At 35.5% G+C, this 23,215-nt stretch overlaps 1 protein-coding gene across 1 annotated transcript; it reads left to right on the top strand.

Annotated features, from left to right (window-relative positions):
* Positions 1–83: 83 nt before the first annotated feature.
* On the top strand, positions 84–1,623 carry LOC149792593 (cerebellin-1-like). The gene is made up of 2 exons (XM_089969409.1): positions 84–378; positions 1,166–1,623. Exons 1-2 carry the CDS (start codon positions 180–182, stop codon positions 1,582–1,584), a joined length of 618 nt encoding a protein of 205 aa, XP_089825535.1. The 5' UTR covers positions 84–179; the 3' UTR covers positions 1,585–1,623.
* Positions 1,624–23,215: the final 21,592 nt, after the last annotated feature.

Below are 23,215 nucleotides of genomic sequence, written 5' to 3'. Positions count from 1 at the left end.
CATTTCTTTGAGATAAAGCAAGAAGAGGCGAGCAACACGGTCATTTCTAGGTTATAGGCCAGTGTACATAAGACAAATAAAGATAAGGCCCTGCTCTTTGGGAGCCATTTACTGACTTTCCAGATATCTCGCTTCCGTCTTCTCATTAAATACTTACGAAAACTTAACACTTATCCATAATGGTGCGAAAATATAATTTATTCTCTACTTTTGTGATCTATGTCATCATCTGGAGGGTCAAAGGCCAGCTGACACAGGATCTCACACAGTCCCTTTTGACCCTTATTTCGGAGGAGAATACTTTAAGAGTGGATCTGGAAAGAGAACTCGCGCAAGTCTCAGCCGAAATAAGACAATTACAAACTGAGAGACAGAAAGGTAAGTAATTTGAGGTGTGATCTCCTATTTCAAAACAAATATATATATATATATATATATATATATATATATATATATATATATATATATGTATATATATATATATATATATATATATATATATATATATATATATATATATATATATGACGGACAGCTGTACCAAATTTAACGTGAACTAAGCGGAGAAGATTGGCTGGTTCGCGGTGGGATGGGGTGGCTGACATTCAACAGATTTTATAATCCCTGGTTTTCCCACCCCACCCCACTGCCGAATTTATAATCAAGGACCTTGATCGCGTTGAGAAGAACCATTAAAAGGGGTGGAATCATATCGATACATTTAGAGCAGCATTACTAAAGCCTCTCTCCTATTGTCGAGTTCCTTCAATCATGTCACTAAAATATCGACTCTTTAAGAAAGGAAAAGAAAGAAAATAAAACAAGTTGAATTTTCAAACTCAATAGTGAAATCAGTGACGCACTAAGGGTAAATGGCGCTCGTGGCGACAATGATTGCCCACAGGGGTTTTGGCGCCCAAAGACTTCTGGCGCCCCTAGTTTTAGTGCCCCAATGCCTCTGGAGCCCGGGGCAATAGCTTCCCTCGTTAGTATACTGCTGAGTGAAGCTGAAACTTATTGTAATCTTTGTTTCAAGTATCTAATTTTTTCACGAAAGGGCATAAATCAAAATGTCCATCAGGGTTGATTCTGAAACTTTGATATTTGCTTAATATCTTTACATTTGCAGATAAACGGGCATAACTTTGCATGCTTTTCTTTTCAGCACAATGTGGCTGTACAAACAATACATCTCCTTTCGCCTTCTCCGCAGCTCTTAGCAGCACAATATCAAACCTTGGACAACGCCAACAGGTTGTTTTCGATAAAGTGATAAATAACGTTGGTAACGCATATGACGCACGGCATGGCACATTTACCGCTCAGGTAGCTGGCGTGTACGAATTTTCCATTACCGTGCTTTCATCCGGAGGAAGCTTTATTGGGGCCGAAATTGTTAAAAATGGCGAACCGGTTGCTAAGGCACGCACTGGAGACGCTAGTTATTATACCATGGGAACAAACATTGTGACACTTCAGTTACAGAAGAGTGATGACGTCTGGGTGGAACATATCAATGAATCGGACAGTAACAAACTCGAGGGCCAATCATTTACCACTTTCTCGGGTCATCTAATCCAATAGTAATTTTCCTAATACGGATTAAATTATTCACGAAGCCTCTCCTGCATTTTCTTTTTCATTTTCATTGAGGAAAATGGAATAAATCAAAAACTTATTAGATCACACCTTTCAATTTCTTAACATTAAAATTACACATTTGGGCCCTGAACAGTAAAACATAAAATAATTAGAGTTATCTACCCTCCCAGCACCAGCTCTTCCATTACATGAATGAGAAATCACTTTTGAAATTCAATGAAACAGTCTTTATTTTGTTATGTGTATGTATATTCTATTTTGCTTCATAAAAGCAGGACATCACATTCCCATTCATGTAAACACCTTAACTAAAAAGTATCTCTGTTCCGTGTTCCTGTCTGCATCATAAATTGCCACAAATCTTAAGTTTTAATATTGATTACTGGAGCACACTACACATATTTTGTTCGAGACTATTTTCCATAAAACTGATATATTAAAATTATACCGATATTTGCTTTTGATTTTCTTATTCTTTTCCTCTTTTTTTATTTCTTGGTCTAAACGTATGGAATAATATTATTATGAAATAGAAACCTAAGCTTTAATTAGTGACGTCCTATTCATAACGGTTCGAGTTCAAGAAACTAAATCAGACTTTATAATACAAATTGAAATTTCATACTACTGAATAAAATACTTTACCGAAATATTTCATGAGCAACACAAACTGAAAAACCAGGATGTAGACAGAAACCACGAAGTTTCTGTTAATAGTAATCTAAGGCATTAGAACAGATTAATATAGATTTTAAGAAAAAAAATTAAACTAGAATGATTATGTTTTGCAATGGAGTAATAGTGAGAAAGACGGGGAAATTTGTGACAGTTATATAGTTCTTAACTTAACTTAGTGTTTCCTATTAGAGTATTTGAAAAGCGTCAAAAAACAATGGTATGTCAAGGGACTAAAACCTAATATGTAGCACGGCTATAAACCGATCACGCGAGAAAGATTGTAAGGCAGGTTAATGAAAAAATCAAGCGCGAGAGTTGAGGATGAAACTGTAATAGGCTAAATGGTAAAGCTAATACTTGTAAGATAATATCTTTGCTATTCTGTAGAAACTCCAATATACCAAATTTGAAGAAAAACAAGGCTAACATCTTCACAATATACATGTAATTGCTGTACATGATTTTAGGCATGGTCTTTGACCTTTAGTATTGGATATCATGGAGAAAATATCCAGCACCTACCTCACCTTTGACCTTCAGTATTTTGTGTGTGATGTGTGATTTGGATTTTTTACGTAGCTTTAACAATTTGTCAGTCATATACTAAGATGTCTACAGTGTGGCAGTTTATAGTGATGCCTAGTACTGGAGCATCATGTCGCAGACTTGTAGCATGATGTCCCACCCAGTCACATTATCCTGACGCCAGGCCGACTAGTTCTAACACTAAACTCTTAATGCTGAGCGCCAAGCGAGGTAGCTGTTAGGACCATTTTTGTAAGTCTTTGGTATGACTCGGCCGGGTATCGAACCCGCATCCGAGGCGGACGCTTTAACCACTAGGCCACCGGAGCGGTCACCTTCAGTATTGGATATCACTGAGAAAATATTACCACAATTGCCATAGACAATGTTATGTTTGGTTTAATCTATAATAATTATTTGATTCTTGAGTTCTCGTTGTACAATATGTCCTTTTCTTCGTGTATTATTTTTTTTGTGGGGTGGGGGAAACTAATGTTCTTTAAGTTGCACCGGTCAGTGTATTTGTATACTATATGCACAGCTTACACGTCAGTACAAAAAAATATCTGAGGCAATACATCATTGACCCATGACATCAATGCCAGGGTGATGACTAGCAATGTGTTCATTGGAATGCAATTCAAAATACAAGCTCCTGTCAAAATTCGTGTATATGAACATGAGACTGCGTTCATCAGATCAATCAATTACAAAAATTTAAGCAATGGCGTTTGACTTTTTGTCGCAAATTTATAGGTCGGACGATCACTACTTTTATAGGTCAGACGGTCACTACTTTAATTGGTCGGACGGTCACTACTTTTATTGGTCGGACGGTCACTACTTTTATTTAAGACAAACTAGGCATCATAAGAAGACTTTCAGTCGAAGTGGCAATAACAAGATTTTTAAGATGGCCGCCATGGCAGCTATGTTGAATGTCAGATCGGCACAATATTTATTAAGGATTTACTAGTTAATATAAAACGTCTTATTAAAAAAAAACATGTCGATATCACCATCAAGTTTTCAGAAGTAGCAATGACAACATTTTCAAGATGACTGCCATGGCGGCCATATTGGATGTAGAAGTGATACTATTATTGTGTGGAACCAACTAGAACTAGGAATGAATGTGTGTGTGTGTGTGTGTGTGTGTGTGTGTGTGTGTGTGTGTGAAGATGTATTGCAGTTGTCTTTGTACTTTAGGAGGGGTTGCGATAACAAACATGTGCTGATGGAAGAAGGACTGACAAAAGGTTATCTCATAAGATCTTATAATCTAAGACCAGCGAATAGTACTTCACATAATATCTTACAATCTAAGACCAGTGAATAGTACTTCACATAATATGGAAACGAAGTCGTATCGTACCTCTCCATCATGGTTTTCTTCTTCTTCTTGTATGCCCAGATAAATATAAATGACTGGTATTTGTTCAGTAAAACGTTGAAAAGTTACATTTACGTATTTTAGAATGAAATCTCATCGTCTGAGCTCTCATCTTACACTATGTCCTTTTCTTCGCGTACTGTAAGAGGTTCCATGTCAAGATAAGCAGTAAAGTACTGGAAACTGATCTTCATCTTGACTTGTAAATGAATGTGTACTTTGAACATACGACCTCAGCTAATTCAAACATTGTGGATTCTAATTTATTAGAAAGTGTCCACTCATCCATCGTCCATCTACTCACCCATTGCTATGTGTCAAAGCTAGACAGGGGTAAGGCGTATTTTGCAAGTTCAATTTTTCTATTAATGTTTTTGGCAACCATGTAGGAGATCTTGCCCACGGCTCATATAAGGTCACTAATTGAATGTAGAGATAAGAACCCGCAAATAGCGTACAATTTCGTGGCCCGCTCAATTTAATGAGAAAATCGTCTCACTGTCAGTTCACATTTATTTTCTGCAAACATGAAAGTGACAGCTTTCTTCACCTTAGAATTGTTGTTGATACTTGTAATGGCGGATTTGTATCCAGTCAAATTACTGCTGGTAGCGAAGGTTGGAGCTTGTCAAAAGAAGCAGCAGATTTTCTACTGTCTCTGCTCGTAGAGTAAAGAGAACTGAGAGCCAAACTGGAACAGGAAGTTACGCAGATTGAACGGAAAATGATGGATTTACAAGGCCATATGCTTAATGGTGCCTTTTAAACTTCATATGTGTGTACTATATAAAGTATCTGTGAAATATTAAAACATAGGTACCTACTAACATGCACTCGTGTCTGAACCTAAGTACTTCACTATTTCCATGCTAACCTTCACTACCTTTACAAATGCTACAACTATAATTGTTGTTGTTATCACTGTATGTTAATGTTCCCGATATTAAAGATGTCGATTTTGCTGGCGTTGCTTGTACGTCTGTACTATCATCAATTTAGCTGTTCATAATGATTACTGCAATTACTACCACTCCTACTACTAATATTACTAAAAGACTGCTTAATGAAGCTTACTACAAATAATACTGTTACAAGACTGCTTAATTTAGCTATTTTCGGAAGGTTTTCTTTTGTTTTAAAAAAAACAACATCTGTGCATGGATATCCTTGGTATGCAAAGCAGACCGAGCGTATGTACAATTCGTCGTAATCTTGCTTGGAATCAGATCAGTCCTAGTGAAACTACCTGTTTGAAAGACATATACGTTGCATTTACATGCACAACTCACTAGTAATTAGAAAACTCGCAAACACGTTTATTTTGCGATTCCTGCATGTATTTCGAAATGAGTCTTATCAGAAAGAACAATTAACACATAAATCTTACATATTTTCATATCCGCGCATGCTTTCCGGAAATGAACTGCTTTTATCGATATCAAAAGTGATATTATTATTTAGTTCATAATATATACCTGTAATGATTGGCTTTTTATCACTTTATAGATAATTTATGGATAAGTTTTATCATGTCTTTGGAAATGAAGAAAGAGTGGTGATAATGGTAGACAGTATATCCAGTTACAGCTAAGGAAGGACTGGTCATCGACGAGGACGGTTGAGTCATATAGAATCCAAATCCAAAATGTGTAAGATGTGTAAAATCCAAATGTAATCTAAACTCAAAGAATGGGAACCTGCTAAATGGGATAGAATCAATACATGTATTGGAATATAGAAGAGAAAATGGCTAATTATGAAAACTAGTAAATGAAGACTTAGAACAGTATAAAAGTAAATACATTCTCTTTCTTAACGCACGTTTGATCATCTATATAGACTTTAGGTAATATAATTTTTAAGTATATCTTTTTTTCTATTTTAGTAATTTGTGGTTGTGCTGCGACAAACGGTCCCGTTGTGTTTACTGTGTCTCTTACTTCTGCAATAACTAATGTAGGTGTCAATCAAGAAGTGCTTTTTGATAAAATATTGACGAACGTAGGTAATGGCTATGATATTAGACACGGTACATTTACGGCACCAGTCGCGGTAACGTATTAGTTCACATTTTCTTTGTATATAGCCGGGGTCTATACATCTGGACTAGAACTAATGAAGAATGGCGAAGTAGTAGTCAGGACGAAAGTTCAGTCAATACAACAGGGCGATGAACGGTGTTCCCATAGAAATGGTTGCTGAGGAAGAAGTGTGGGTTCGGCACTTTCCACAGAGTGATAGTAACGTAATCATCGGCTTGGGATATGCTAAGTTTCTTGGACAAATTCTTCAAGTATGAAATAAACCAGAATATACCAAGCACCGTTTTAATTATTTTTTTAACATTTTATTCAATTTTATTTATATTTAGGCGACTGCATAATAAGTTATAACAATATATCCAACGCGCTCTCGACGGCTTAAATTTAATGTGGTATTGATGTTAAGAAAAAAGGTAAACGAGAGTCCCAAGTGGACATGAGAGCGCTGACGATAATGATAGTTACCAAATAGCCAAATGCAAGAGCAAACTGGTTGTAGATTGCATATGTTATGAAAACAACTGATTCAGGGTTTCTTCATTGGTTGCATCTTCATCCAAATATGTTGAAATTACCAGCATCATTACTCCAGGTGAGCATAAATGAAAAGTATTATGCAGTCACGACGTTGAATTGGTCAAGGGTGCCCAGTCATGTACTTCACTCAGGGACCCAAGCCAAGATCACAGTGGTGGAGTGACTATAAACACATAACTTCCTTTTCTATCTCTCTCCACCGTGTCTCTCTCTCTCTCTCTCTAACACACACACACACATACAGAAACACGCACATACATATACATGCACACACACTCACACTCACAGTTTATGTTCACGGTGGAATCAAATTGGAACTTACCATAAATATAATTGCTATTTGATAATCATTATAATAGGCCATTAATACATTACAAGACCTACAAGAAAATTTATTGAATGGTTTCTTAATTGATAACATTCATGTGAAATTTATTAGAAATTTGCCTGATATATTGAAAATGCCTCCAGTTCAAAACAAATCACTTTCCTCTTGACAAATCATCTACATCAAATTCGTCCTTTCCGCAAGTGGAAAAAATCCCTAAAATGTATTATGATGGATTAATATGTTAAAAATTTGTACATTCACCGCAAATAAGGCCATATGCACATTTGTAATATATTGGACCTTCCCGTACCTCCAATGTGAATAATATAGCGCCTGATTACAGGACCCAATATGACCATAAATGAAATATATTTTAAGAGGAGTTTGTTTATCTTTTTCTGTCGTTAACTGAAAGGCCCAAGATTGCGTGTAGACAACTAAGAGTAAGTCTAAACTTTTGTATTTCGTAATTAAGTTCACTATTTTATGCTGAATTGTACAGTAATTTTGTTACTTGTTTCCTTTGTAGTCGCATGTGGGTGTGATCCTTTTCCAAACCATCTCGTGTTTTCAGCAACCATGCAAAACATCATCACACTTATAGACATCTGACAGGAGCTCATATTTGACACCGTTCGTAGTTATAATGGAAACGAATACAACCTCCGTCACGGAACGTTCTCGGTGCCTGTAGACGGTGTTTATGAATTTTCATTTTCTGTATACGCAGAGGGAGTAGCTGTTGGACACACGGTACTAATTATACAGAAGAACTGTGAACCAGTCTAGAAATGGGTGAACAAATAATAGAGTATTTACGGGTTTGGTGGTCCATAATTGGTTAATAATGAAAATTAAAATTTTAGTAAAAATATCTTCTGAGAGCTTATCCTATATGTAATTATAAAAAAATATAGACACATTTCTACTGATGCAATTTTAGTATTTTTTCAGGATTGACTCAGGAGTACTCAATAATGAAAGTAGCACCTGATTCATTAGATGCAGAATCAATAACATGTGTTTCATGCACATGTAGATAAACAAAATGCCGCGGCTCATATGATGTTCTCCACATATAAGCTTGCACCAAGGTTAGATGTGCATGGAGAATTATAGGTCTCATCATCAGCACCCATACATTTTAAGTTATTGAATTGTGAATACGATAGTGTTTCCATATATTTACTATTGGAGTTGAATTAGTACCGTGAGTCCTGTTGTGGGACTCGAATTGAAGAAAAATGGAGTTGTCACTGCGAAAAGCAAGAGCAGCCAGGACGGGTACGGACATTACAATATGGCGACGAGAATGGTGGTTGTGGATCTGAAGGCGGGAGACGATGAGTGGATTCAGCATAAAATGGCTGACAGTAATGCAGTATTCGGCCGAAATTTGACCTCCTTCTCCGGACATCCTATTTTTCCATATGCTATTTAACACCAAAAAAAAAAAAAATAATGAGCATACCGCGGTGGACAGTAATGCACTATTCGGCCGGAATTTGACCTCCTTCTCCGGACATCCTATTATTCCATATGCTATTTAACAAAAAATAAAACCCCTAATGAGCATACCACGGCGGACAGTAATGTAGTATTCGGCCAAAAGTTGACCTTCTCCGGACAACATTTTTTTCCATATGATATTAAACAACAAACAAACAAAAAACTAATGAGCATACCACGGAAGGACAGTAATGCAGTATTCGGCCGGAATTTGACCTCCTTCTCCGGACATCTTATTTTTCCATATGCTATTTAACAAAAAATAAAACTCCTAATGAGCATACCACGGCGGACAGTAATGCAGTATTCGGCCGGAATTTGCCCTCCTTCTCCGGACAACTTATTTTTCCATATGCTATTTAACAAAAACAACTAATCGCAATCTCCCCTGCACTCACAATAATGACATATACTGAATCTGTTATATTAGTTCAGTCGCAGAATATTTTGTAATGTTAGGACATTGTATCTCAGTTCATTGTACTCTGGTTTGTGTCATTAAATGATTTTCGCACACCAGAGGCTTCAAGCAGCTTCAGCATATCGTAAACCAGCAATCTTTTCTTGCCTGCTTTCTTTCTTTCAATGTCAAATCAACGGCTAAGATTTCCGATGAAATTTTTGGTATTTTGTGTGGGTAGTGTTATGAAATCGTCAATAACCGACGTCTTTTTAGTGTTACATTTACGTAATGCGTGGACGTTAAATAACATAATCAGTAATAAAATTCATAACCTGTTTCGTACACGTTTAATTTTCACCAAACCGCTTGTTAATCTTAGCGGAGAGGCAAATCACCTGTGATTATTTTTTATACTTTAGAGCAGGGACTGTATGTTTAAAGTACATGTATTTCATTTTCTTGACGTTACTGCTAGGATTGTCTACGGCAAGAGTTTTATTGTTTTAGTGACGACTGAATCGTCAACGTTAAAATATTGTGTCAAAGTTTCATAAAAGCCATATATATTATACTTCATCCAGTACATCCAACTGAAACTTTCATACCTATTTATCTATCTGAAATTGTATACATTAATCTTTAGATTTTTCTAGTTCTTCTGTCTCATCTGATTCGTAATTTGGATAGATACCCCACATTTTTTGTTTCATCTTTGTCCTTTGCAAATATTTATCCAATCGCATAATCAGCAAATATTTCGTTATAACGTGTAAATAGTCATGTGACAATTCCCGATTACCCGGGTAATTCACACATTTTAAAATATAAAGCCCTTACTAGTATATCCTATAAGTCCTGTATCATATACACTTGTGTCGTTTTTCTCAAACATCAATACCAACTATGTATGTATGTATGTATGTATGTATGTATGTATGTATGTATGTATGTTATTTCTAAAATCAGACCCATTAGTGGAAAACAATTTTTCTTCTGAAATTAGAATACCCATTTCTGGACTCAGCATTTATTATCCAAGGTCTCTTTGAATTTTTTTCTTCTCGAGTACAATAGATACCATCTACTTATTCTAATTATTTTATCCATATGGAGTAAGTTATTACACTTATTCTAATTATTTCATCCATATGGAGTATGTTATTACACTTATTCTAATAATTTCATCCATATGGAGTATGTTATTACACTTATTCTAATAATTTCATCCATATGGAGTATGTTATTACACTTATTCTAATAATTTCATCCATATGGAGTATGTTATTACACTTATTCTAATAATTTCATCCATATGGAGTATGTTGTTACACTTATTCTAATAATTTCATCCATATGGAGTATGTTATTACACTTATTCTAATAATTTCATCCATATGGAGTATGTTATTACACTTATTCTAATAATTTCATCCATATGGAGTATGTTATTACACTTATTCTAATAATTTCATCCATATGGAGTATGTTATTACACTTATTCTAATTATTTCATCCATATGGAGTATGTTATTACACTTATTCTAATAATTTCATCCATATGGAGTATGTTATTACACTTATTCTAATTATTTCATCCATATGGAGTATGTTATTACACTTATTCTAATAATTTCATCCATATGGAGTATGTTATTACACTTATTCTAATTATTTCATAATTATGGAGTAAGTTATTACACTTATTCTAATTATTTCATAATTATGGAGTAAGTTATTACACTTATTCTAATTATTTCATAATTATGGAGTACGTTATTACAAATGAAAGCAAATATAGTGCAGAATAGTAACATTTGTGCTTCAGAAACTAAATAAGTTTGCAAAGAATTAACTAATGAAATTATGAATATGTAAAAATGTTGAGCGAGCGCAGCAAACACAGAGGAGCTCCGTGCAGTTTTATAAAGATAAATAACTTTATATAACAAGTAGCATTATGAAGTAATCAAACGGGATCAAGACATGAAAAGGATTTATCAAGTCTCAGAACAAACTCAAAAGGTTATTATTTATCTTCTACAATCAAATGCTCTTCCTTGTAAAAAATATTTGACACTATTTCCTTTGGTTTCTGAAGATGAATTCAGTAGTAAATATTTTCGAATATAACAACAGACGCGTCCATTGCGGCCGAAAAAGAATATTTACTAAATATTTGTCTTATTACTGACATGACTACCAAGCACATCACTGAGCAAGAAATACTAATAGTGTTCCACATGTGAAGTATTTTTCTTCATTTTTTTTTTTGTTGTTGTCAATTTGCCAACAAAATTAGATATCTTTAATTTAACAACATCAGCCTTCAGAGCAAATACTTTCCATATACTGTTGACACATATCACAACATGCATTTCACAGTTTACTGACACATATTTGTTGATGCTTAGACAACATAAGGCACGAATGACCTGTATGCGATGATCCACTTGTCACCAACCAGGTAGAGCTAATCCGATACATTTGCATACAACTAGAAATACCTGTACTGGTTAACATATATGGAAGTGTCTATTCTGTTGTTCGTCAACAAACCCTGAAACGGATTTGTCAGTCAGGGTTAATATGCGAAGTATAGGGCAATGAGATTGTTTCTTAATTGATAACTGAATAACGAAAGACAAATATGTATTTAAAAAATGTAGCAAAAAAGAAAGGAGATGACAGTTTACAGTTGAACTTTCTATGTTACTCGTCATTCATTTGGAAGGAAGAATGATATAAGGGAATTGGATGGAAACCTGTGCTGACTTACGCATATGTCAATAGCGCGAGTTATTTAGCATGAACTAATTCGGTTTCAGCTAATGCTTAAACATACCAAACCACACACCTCCCCCACCCGCAATAAATGTCAAATAAAACCATTAAAATAAATTTGATTTTTGTAACAATGTACCCTCAAAAATGCAAGACAAAAGGACACAACGACATCTATTTAAGTTTTCATTCACCTGTTTTTGACGTAACGCATGATGATATGGCTTTGTCAGTAAGCCCCTGTGGAAGCTTCTAGTTTGAACGCAGTAACGTCTACGTTAAGTAAAACATGCTTCTACAAATAGTTCGGCCAACAAGGTCGATTAATATTTGATATATGTGAACTTTTTAATGACTTCAATGCTTGCTCCAATGACTTCAGGATGAGGAAAGAATTTATATTGTCATAGGAACATGACATAAAACAACTGCCAAATTTTTTTTAGTTTCTCCCATCAGCCACCTTGCGAGTTATTAATCAGAAGACGACATAAAACCTGTACAAGTTTCCATTCGTCAGAATTTGATATACGATTTAGACAAACGTTCCCGAGAGGAAAAATTGTGGGTGTTACATAAGAGTGAATACCGAAGGTTGAAATTTCTACACAAATGTCGATGTGTATATATAAAGACAAGATGGGAAACAAAAACTAGCAGGATACTGGTAGTTGTTGTCTTTCTTTACGATTTTGTCCTAACTTACACGTCGCGGACAAATAAATCAAACAGATTTAAATCAACTTCTTTACTATCAAATTATGTTAGCTATATATGATATGCAGGCACGAGGTGTAAAGTACAGTATGGTCAAAATACGAGTCCCCACCCTCGGGGTTTCAAAAAGGAGGTCGCAAGGTCACGAAATCCAGAACGGTAATTTGATTGGTTATATATATATATATATATATATATATATATATATATATATATATATATATATATATATATATATATATACAAATGTTGAGGAATCTTTCATTAATATCATCACGGTAAGAAATATGCTTAATACTATCAATTACATTGATTATCCATCATGGATTTGGTCTTTACATACAAATAGAATCTGGTTTCAGCAGCATCGTATCCATTTGTTTTCTCATTGTTATATTTTTCTCGATTAGTGTGTGTCTGCGGGTACTTTTGAAATATAGTGGAACATACGTTCAACCAGTTTAAGTATCCAATATCAGCCATTGTACCAATAATACAAGCAAAAATATCTCATTGTGAAAGATTTTCTTTTTAAAAAAGGATTCGCAGGGTCAACTGCATTGTCAATATCTGAACTTGGAATGAATCCAGCGTGCACAATTTGTATTGTTGCGTAGAACAGATGTTTGTCGGAAAGAATTACAAATCATAAGCAATCAGCAAGTGTCATGTAAGTTTTTTCATTCTGTAGATTACTTTATGTTTCTGCTTTCTATCTCACCTGATATTTTAATTATGAGCTCTTGGATCAGAATCCTTTCCAACGTTGGGCTCAGATTACAACCACATTGCTCCTCCAGTGAAAGAAAACTTGTACAGCCATGCCTATGTTGTGGGCAGTAGTCCCCCACAATCCTCGTTGGAAGCCAATTTTGATCATTTTAAGAAGCAGCTCATACAAAAGTCACTATAGGCGACCTTTTGCCTTGGCGACGCAAACTGACACATTGCTGAGCGTAGAACACCACACCGGTTCCTTCTTTATTCTTGCAACTTCATGACGATTGTTACTGGAAATGCTGAGGACGATTCTTTCATGGTTCCTTTGTGATACGGTTTTATGTGAAACAATTTGCTGGACATAAGTATCTCTGACTCATAGCCATCATCTAGAATACGTCTTTACGCATTCGCTGGTTCACAGCTAATAAAGGGCGTACGTCCTCGACGTTCGGGTTCATAGTGAACCCACCCCACCCCCAAAAAGCAACACCAAACCGTGTAACGGAGTCTAAGACTTAAACACCATACAATATTTTATAATAAACAATCGACATTTTGCACATGTTAAGTAATTATATTGGAATGGTCAATCACGTGAGTAATAGTCTTACAGTGGGGTCCCTTAGGGGCACTTTGCCCCATCGCCTCTATGTAATCGTTTCTGCTATCAGGCGAATTACTATCCAACGTTTTATATTATTACTACGCCGAGCAACTAGAATATCACGTCTGTATGTTAAAAGTAACAAATAAGTTTCAAACACGTGGTCTCATTACTCTGTTTATTTACATCACTTGCTAAGAACAATCTATTTCTTGATCGTAATTGAAACTAAGCACAATTCTTCGTAAAAGAAATGTGATAACATAAAATTTTCCATGCTTATTGGACCACTTACGTTGTCACATCTTCAGTTTCGGAGGTGCGTATTTTTGTACCTTGTTAAGATTTTGGAGGTAAGTAACGTTTGCAATCTGATAAATCGCAAATAGAAGTGATCGGTTTTGAACACAACCGAAAATTATGAAGTTTGGGGCTCAAGATACGATTAAATATTTCTACATTTACTTTGATTAATCTCAATGATTGCCTACAAACACTTACCGGATGAAAAATCGAGAGCCGAAAATGTGGTCTGAAAACTTACATCGAGGATATGCATTACCCTGTGCAGCTAATGTGGTAGGGGTTAGTTTAGTAAATTGTTCTCGCTAAAAAAAATTCTTATTTAAGTCTCAAGTCTAAGTTTTGCAGCTATGAATTTGCAATAATTAAAGAGATGGAATAGAAATGTATAAGAAATATTTACGGTTTGTTTTGTTCTTGAAATTTATACGAATCATGTACACCTCCCCTTGTTACTGGACAGGATTCATACATTCAAATACTAAACCTTGGCTAGGAAGCAGAGTTAACCACCTGTAGCTGAAAGCATAGTGGGTTCAAGGCAAGAAGAATAACCCTACAATGGACTATGCGGCAAATATTTTAATTTGCGTCAAGCCTTTTGGCAAACAATGTTCTCCTAAATTATCACTCAGTGATTATGCTTACATTTGCGCTGTGTGTGTCACAATATCTTAAAATGACTTTCAGCCAAGCAAAATGCACGCCAAAAGTACCTGAAACTATCTGGATCTAAATAAAGCATTCTATTAATCACGGTTTTTTGTTTCTTGTTTGTTTAAATTTGGAATGTTGATATGTGTCGCTTTTATGAATGAAAATGTCCCCTAACCCGTAGAGAATCTAATCGCACTTAATGTAGAGATCTGTACCAAATCGGAACACCCGTCGCTTTTCTATATAATTTTAAAACTACAGATGATCCTTTTGTTTCTCACGAAGACTACGCCTCTTGGAAGCAGTTTGTTAAATTTCATCTGAGAAACACTTAGATTGAATATACATTGCAGAAAGGGAAAATCGCCTGAAAATGGCAGATAACTGGGTCAAACACTAAATTAAGCTGAACGTTGAACTGTACCATGGAAATCAATCGGTCATACCACAGCTAGCTGACGTAGATCAGACACACTACGGTCTCGTGTAGGCACCAAAGAAAAGTCGAGAAGATTCATTGGTAGATACGTTAGATTGACAATTTTGTAGAGATATCGACTTGAGATATAGCTGGCAAAAACAGACATCTCTCTTCTGAGTCTGTCCACCGAGAGGTAATATCTAGTCACCCTGTCTCAAGATCAAGCACTAATCTTAAACTCGGGTTATCATAAACTTAAAACCCATCCATTGAAAGGCTTTAACCTATTAGCATTTCTCCGATTGACCTCAAATTTAAAATTAAAGTGTGGCCTGTTCTGAACATCTTGGACTAATTGCATGCGAGGCAGTGTCATACTCAATCCTCCAAAAGAGGATACAAGGTCTTCAGGCACAAAAAGCACCACAGAACATTGTACACTGTGTTTAATTGAAAAATATCAACCGGTTCAAGAGGGAAACACAAAGTAATGAAATATAAAGTGTGCCAAAACTATCTAAATGGCGTGGAGGAGTCATATATTCCCTATAGGAATTGACAACTCATAAAGTTTGGGGCAAGTTAGATGAGGGGAAATACATGACAGCGTCTCCAGCTCCGATAAAACCAGCAACATGTCGGAAAAAGCAATGGCTGAATCCAAAAAAGCAAAACCTCCTAGAATCTATCTAGTTTCTTGCATAGAACGTGTTAAAGGTTCTCAGAAATAAATCGTTTGTGACAATTTAGGACACAGAAACCACAACGGTTGTCCCTCGCTCTTTAACCTTGAAAAAAGTCAAACAGATCTCTGATATTAAAAGATAATAAATGTCTACACTTTCCTCATGACAGTGCACAAGTGGACATAATCAGAACAATTGGTTAAAGAGCTTACTGAGCTGAATTAGGTCCGTCACTTTGGGATACCATGGGAAACATTTCTTAATCCTTTCTAATAGACCCAGTATTTATTAACTAGGTTATGTGAGACCTTCAAATAACTCCCTGGACAATAGTCAGCACAAACAGATGGGGAATGACATTAGGTTTTAAATTATTCAGTTCCACGCGGTTGCAGTTACCGCAAAGATGACGTCATCCGCACGAGACACTTTTTGTCTGTGTACATCAGCGGGACGATGACAGGACAGTTAGTGAATGTTTGAACAGCGTTTTTAGTTCACAGTTGACTGTCTAACATCACTGAAGGATTCCTGCTCACAAAATCTGAAGTCATACCCTAAAAATAATTTATTCTTCAAGAGTGATAAACCCACATTAGCAAACATTGGGAGTTTTTGAACGCAGTGTAAGAATTACTGCATAAAGGACGATATTCTTTTCGATAATTCCAAGATTGGTGGGAGAATGGTCGTAATCGTGTCAGAAAAAATATCATCATAAACAGCAAGGATTGTCATGGACATTGCGGTCAGCTCGGAGTTAACGAAATGTAAGTAAGCAGCTAAATGATAACAAATGATGTTTGTGTTTTTGACAACTTTGTCTATTCATAGATCTCAACCTCGGCAGTGTATGTACATATAGTATACATCTTTGAATAATGTATTTCACAATTGCAAAGTTGGTGTCATAAGATAGAATTTTTATATTATCGATTGAATTTCCTCTGGCCTTTCACTCCATTTTGACATTATGTCAAGGTGTGAAAATAAATGTCAAATTATCAAAACTGGGGTGGGATGGGTATGAGGATATTCGTACTACTCAGCTGTTATGTTTACTTGGATTTGAGTTCAGGACATTGCTTTTTCCCTTTCAAATTCTATGGCTTCTCTGACTTCCATCCGGTTATTTTCTAAAATTTTAATTAACAGACCTGACTTTGTTTACGAATTTGATCAAATTTCTATTGGAAATTACCTATCTACAGGTAATTGTATTGTGTTTTCGATTACTAAATTAGGTTCTGAATTAAACAGAATTATCCATTTCTACTTTAAGTTCAATCTCAAGAATCATTGTTGGTTGTGTTCAGATATACCTTTGAAAGGAATCATTTATTTAAAAATGATTAATTGGTGTAATCGCTCATTGCAAGTTTGGACAAGGTCACTATTTTTGAGATTCTTGTGAATTCATTCAAGGACATTCTGGAAAACACCATTGTGATACATCAAGACTGTTTGAGCCTCTACTCATTCAATGCTCTTGGCACATAAGCACAATCCTGGACTTTGTTAGGAAAACTCTACATTTGGACTTGTGATAGAACTTTTAAGATTTGGGGGAGGGGATTTAATTCATAATACCGTAAGTTCCTTTTAAAATTTTTGCTTTGTATTCTAGGAAATAAATTATTTGTTGAATGTTACAAAACTTGTTGTTTTTTCTTGATGCTTAATTTAAGTTTATAGAGTCATAAAACTGCACCTGCCAATGTCATGAGTTGTTTGTGTCACAGTTTTAAAAATACATTCATCTTGAAGGCATTTCTACATTTAAGAATGTTAAGGACAATGTATATCATCCTAAATTATTGCCCATCCCCCAGAGTTCTTATATTGGCGACGAAACCCTCCCTTCCTACAAAATTTGTAAGTAAATATAAAATAAATAGTTACAATGTTTTAAGTAATATAGGAATTTCCCTAGCGACATGCAGCGGACTCGGTAGAATAGTCGATACTAGAAGTGTGCCAGCATGTGCTCGATTTCGTCGCAGTGGAATTATCATGAATCTCATTTCCCTTTGAAGCTGCTCTCCCAGCATCACCTAACTTGTAAAACTCAATTCATTAATTCCAAGAATGATGTGTGTTTTAAGTTATGGAAATAAACTGCAATTTTAATGATGTGGAACTGTTTTAGCTAGATACTGCTGATCGTAATGCCAATTGCAAATGTGTAGTAACTGTTTATTTACTTTTGAAACGGACGATTCAGCTTTTACAATTCATTGTATTTTCCTTGAAACTACTGCTATTATTACCATGGTTATTTACGCTATTATTTCGTAAAGCGTTATGAACTACCACAAAGATACCGTTTCACTTTTGGAGAGAATGACGTTCAAATCAGCTACCGGTGACTTTATCTCCTTTACTTCAACCACCTAAAACCATCCTGCTATTTCTTTTGATGCTTTTCAACTTCCGTAGTTAGGTTGCGGCTGATAGCGTTCACATTTGTATGTTTTCTTAGCTTGGCTTGGCGTTGAGTCTCCTTCGACAGAATGCTATTTAACACCCATTCAAGCTCTTCATCCTCAACTCCACTTTCATTTTAGGAAAGTTTGCAACCTATAGCAAATAACATCGCGTTAAAATTCCGTGTATATCGCATGAAGAAACATAGTTTGCACTAATTTCGGGACACAAGGTACACTGTTCTTTTACTCTACATGGCACCAAACAAGACTTTTTTGCTTAGGTCAATAACGTTCATCAAATAATTCATTCTTTCTCTCGAATTCTGACTGGAACTGCACCTTAGTTGGTATAACTCTGTTGCTGACTTCTCTTGCTAATGTGCACCTCTAAACTGACCGAGTCTCTTCCTTCAAGATAGCTTTTCAATTTTCTTCCTTGCTGAACAGCTCTTGTGACATCATCAACCGCTTCTGACTATGAAAAACTATCTCCAGCCCCCCCCCCCCCATTTCTATCTGCTGAATCAGGCTCCCAAATTTTGAGGCTATTAGAGCCAGCTATTGGACCTAGATTTTAATTTATTGTTCTCCTCAGTGTAGTGAGATGTTTCTTTTCCACTGGCACATTTTATTCTTAATGGGGACGGTTTACTAGCTTGACGTAGTTCTGTTTTCACACCACGAGTTCTGTTTCCCATGGAATCGACTTTTATTTGCAGTTTGAAACCCTTTCCGTTTATCTTTATCTTTATCTTCTTCTTCGTCCAAGTGTCGCAGATATTCCTTCACTAATCCGAGCAACTTGGATCTACTTAGTTTCTCTGTCTTTACTGGCGTTAGCACTTCTTTTAATATTTTGCTCGGGTAATCAGCTGTTTCTAACTACATCCTTGCGTTTACGCCATCACACAATCAAGGTAAATACAGTCGTCCATCTAGAACAAGTTGAGATCCCAGACAAAAATGTTACCGGGTTCTAGCAGTGGGACCTGTGGGAAAATGGGAAAAAAATAAGAACTGCTAACTCGTGCAGCGTTCACCTGGAGTATTTTTTCCAATGTAGTCTAATGAGCACGGTGGACATGAACATAAGAACACGTTAAGATGAATAGCTATTTATAGCGTATTATCTGGAAGCACAAACATGGATTATTAACCATGCTTTAGAATCCGAATGGTATTATAGTATAATCAAGCACCTTAATTATGGATTTACATTATACCTTGCCTCGTTACACGTACATAAAATACACTGATATAGGCTTGTAAGCTTGACTTAACTGAATTACCGTACGGTATGGACTAATACAATACTGGGATAAATCAATGAAATGCCTAAATACAGTTAAACTACTTGATTTTAAAATACAGAATACATTAAATGATAATATTGCACGAAGTACTCAAAAACAGACAATATCATGAGAGTAATTACAGTACAACCTCTGATTCCTAAAAAGAAACCGCCTAAAATTCACCAGTGAAATATTTAACATGCCATCATACCTAGTTCCATCAACAACCTTCTCAACTAATAACCAAGTATGTTACTATACTATTGATATTATTGATATGAAACCTCTATATACTTGTCACACGTGACTACGATTAGGAATCGCAATAATACCCATATTATATTCATCAGGTGATGTCACTAGGAGATCAAGCCGTATTTATTTACATTCAAAATCACGACGAGTCATAATTATTATCATAGCAGCGGTGACATCATTGTACATTAGGATCTGAATCAATATTCGACCTTGCAGTAAAAGAGGAAAATCCACACGGTTTTCTCGCGGAACTCATTGAATTATTACCCACATGTTGATGCTGGCACGGTGACTGACTTAGGCACGCTTAGTCAGAGCCGTATGCTTGTGACATACAACATAAAGAAAGACGCAGTCGCTGAGAAGAAATGGAAAAGTGGTTTATCGAACCATTTGTAAGACCACAAAGTAGGACGTCCAGATAATATCCCTCAGCGTTAACCAAACATACTCGCAGGTCTTTTTCTGTCATTGGCCCGCAGCATATCGTATGGTTGGGTAATTTGTATTTCAATTAATAGCGATATGCCTTTGCTCACGTTTTAAAGCGCCTACCTGGCCTGTGAAGCGTATGGTCTTCTGTTGATCGCAAATTCGATCACAATGGAAAATCGGTTGTGATAGTGTGCACCAGAATCACATCGAAGACATCTCCATATCCTTGTTAGATTCCCTTGTCATTAGTTGTAACGCCTCTTGCCAATGCTGATACCGCGCCCGCCCATGTGCATAAATCTGGTTTGGGACGACCTCAGTAAGTAATTTATACCTGCCCCAGGAGTGTATGGTCGTCCATCGATTGCATATCGATGGCAAGGGCAAATCGTGTAGTTTTTTTTGCAAACTGCTCCAGTATAAATTGAGGAATTTCCACATCTATGATGGACTACATTGTGATTGTGGCTGATATCGTGTAATATTTAAAAATTATTCTATTTTCGTTGAGCTGCTAAGACGAGTCAAATGAGAAGGGTAAGGTAATAATGTACCTATTATTTTTTGTTGTATTTTTTATATCTGAAATCCATTTATTAAAGACAGTGTATTAAAAAATGTCACCTCTACATCAAATATGAAATCGGCTTCTTTCGTGTAACTGCTATTTATCCTATTAAATGCTTGTACACATTCACACGTAATTATCTGTTGATTTTTATTCTAATCGTTTCATGTCCTCCACTGAAGTACTAGATTAATCTCTTTTCTAATCTACACTCATTGCATAACTCGTATCTTACATTTCGTGTATCTATTTATTTTATTTATTTGTGTCTGTTACATTTGTCACATTTTAAATCTGGCATACTGTTTATTATTCTAGTTAATTTCAATTACTATTAGGTGTCTGTGAAAACACATTTTTTAAAGTCTGTACATCAATATTCTATGAGAATGTGTTCTGGAAAATATATTTTATTTAGACCGTGTAAAACTTCCTTCGATAGCAACTGACCTGAGTTAATTTTGTGGTAATTCCCTGTGACTGAATATTTATTGAATGTGTTATAAAAGAATTTCGCAAATAATTTAATGTACAGTTGATTGAATAATTTGTGTGATAACTTTTTGAATAAAATTTAAAAATATTTCAAATGAAATAATTTTATCAACGGCTATATATTTTTATTACCCTTAATGTTACTCAAAATCTCGAATGATACCTTCTAATCTTTGCTATTTTATTTCCTTTTTATTTTCTTAATGTTATGAAATTCAGCTTAATATTTTATCCCTTTTTGTTTTAGTGTGAACCATTGTTTTAAAAAAAAAATAGTTTAAATTGCCCCAACCTTTAGCTGCCATATTACATTTCACTCGTGTACCCTTTGACTGTTTATCTGCGATGCTTTGACTTTTACTTTCTTTATCATTGCAATTATGCGTGGTTTGCATGCTTTAACTACTTTATTTTGTAATGCGCGGTTTTGCCTACATCTATAACATTCCAGAGACTTGTTGTCACTACAAAATTAAAATGTTTCATGCGCTTTGATATTATTGTATAGATGCTATGCTTTCATCATTTATGTTTAATAGAATTCTATTGTCATCCAGTTCCCAACAATTCACTGATTAATTATATCTTCTTAATTTCACAGGTACCTAATTTTTACCATTCATTCTTTATCTTATTCAACATCTCTTCAGTCTTGTGTATCGCATCTTGTTCATTGTAAGGACAGAACTCTTGCTCGTAAACCATCTATATCCTCTCTTTTCAAATATCCCAGCTTACAAACTCCCGATTTACCTAATATTGTTTGTCTGATGTGAATATGTCTATTGTACAGCTGTCTCTTGGCTTTGTTGACATTCCTTAGCCCCATCCCAGCATGTATGGCTGGTTAGAGCATAGAAATGACACCCTGTTTTTCTAAAAGTGTATCTGGTGTGGATTTCCCCCGTCCTTCCCTGAGGTCTGGAAGTGTAGTTGTTAGAAAACAGTAATGCGTTATAAAATTTTTGCAGGGTTTTTCTATTTTTTATCCATCAAATCTCAGAGTTTTATTATCCCATGAAGTTAAAAGGTGTATTTTCTTCCCTTTGTCCGGGCTGACAGTGGGCCTGATTTCCACCAGTTACTTCGAATTACTGGGTTAATTTCCTTCCCCTTTTAAAGTTATTTTGATTATTTGAAGTGACTTTGCCAGAGTCTTTCTGTCCGTATTGTGTTATTTGTAATAATTATTTTTCTTTCTATAATTTTTTATTTATATTTTTTTAAATATGTATGTATGTATGCATGTATAATGTTTTGTATGCTAAATGACCGGACGGCTTATCTAGTCCAAATCTATAAGTTTTTTTCCTATCTACTATACCCACAAAAATAATAACTGTCTGAGATGTATTATTGTTTGTGTATGCATGTAGTGTGTCTGCTATAGGAATATATGCCATAGCATATAGGGGTATGTGTTTTAGGTATTGTTTGTGTGAAGTGGCAAATTTTATGTCGATCTAACAAGAATACATTAGCTGAGACCAGACACCCATTAATTAGATTTATGAAGACAAGCGCGTATCATATCGCCATACTACCGTGTACGGTAATGTTCTTTAGAGGGAGAATTTCGTTCCTAATTAAACATTTGTTTATACAGCAGCCAGGCGGACAATTTAGGACAAGGAAAACTTCATTTTCATGGTGAAGTTGTCACAAATTGAGAGATCGCAGAAACTCTGTTACTCAAACTACCAGGGTCAAGTTGACCCTGACTTTGGCGCCTCTGGAAAAAGGAGGCAGAGATATTTGATTCTGATTGGTACGTTAAATGAGAGGGCGTGTTCCAACACAAAATTTCATAGGTTTTAATATCG

The sequence above is a fragment of the Sinohyriopsis cumingii genome, chromosome 9 (genome assembly GCF_028554795.1).
Source record: "Sinohyriopsis cumingii isolate HCF-2022 chromosome 9, ASM2855479v2, whole genome shotgun sequence".
Taxonomy (NCBI): domain Eukaryota; kingdom Metazoa; phylum Mollusca; class Bivalvia; order Unionida; family Unionidae; genus Sinohyriopsis; species Sinohyriopsis cumingii.
This window is presented reverse-complemented; position numbering and strand designations above follow the sequence as displayed.

Excerpts from the sequence above, each read along its gene's own strand:
- LOC149792593 (XM_089969409.1), top strand. The coding sequence starts at position 180 with ATGGTGCGAAAATATAATTTATTCTCTACTTTTGTGATCTATGTCATC. Across the intron at positions 379-1,165 it reads ACAAACTGAGAGACAGAAAG|CACAATGTGGCTGTACAAAC; the intron begins GTAAGTAATTTG and ends TTTTCTTTTCAG.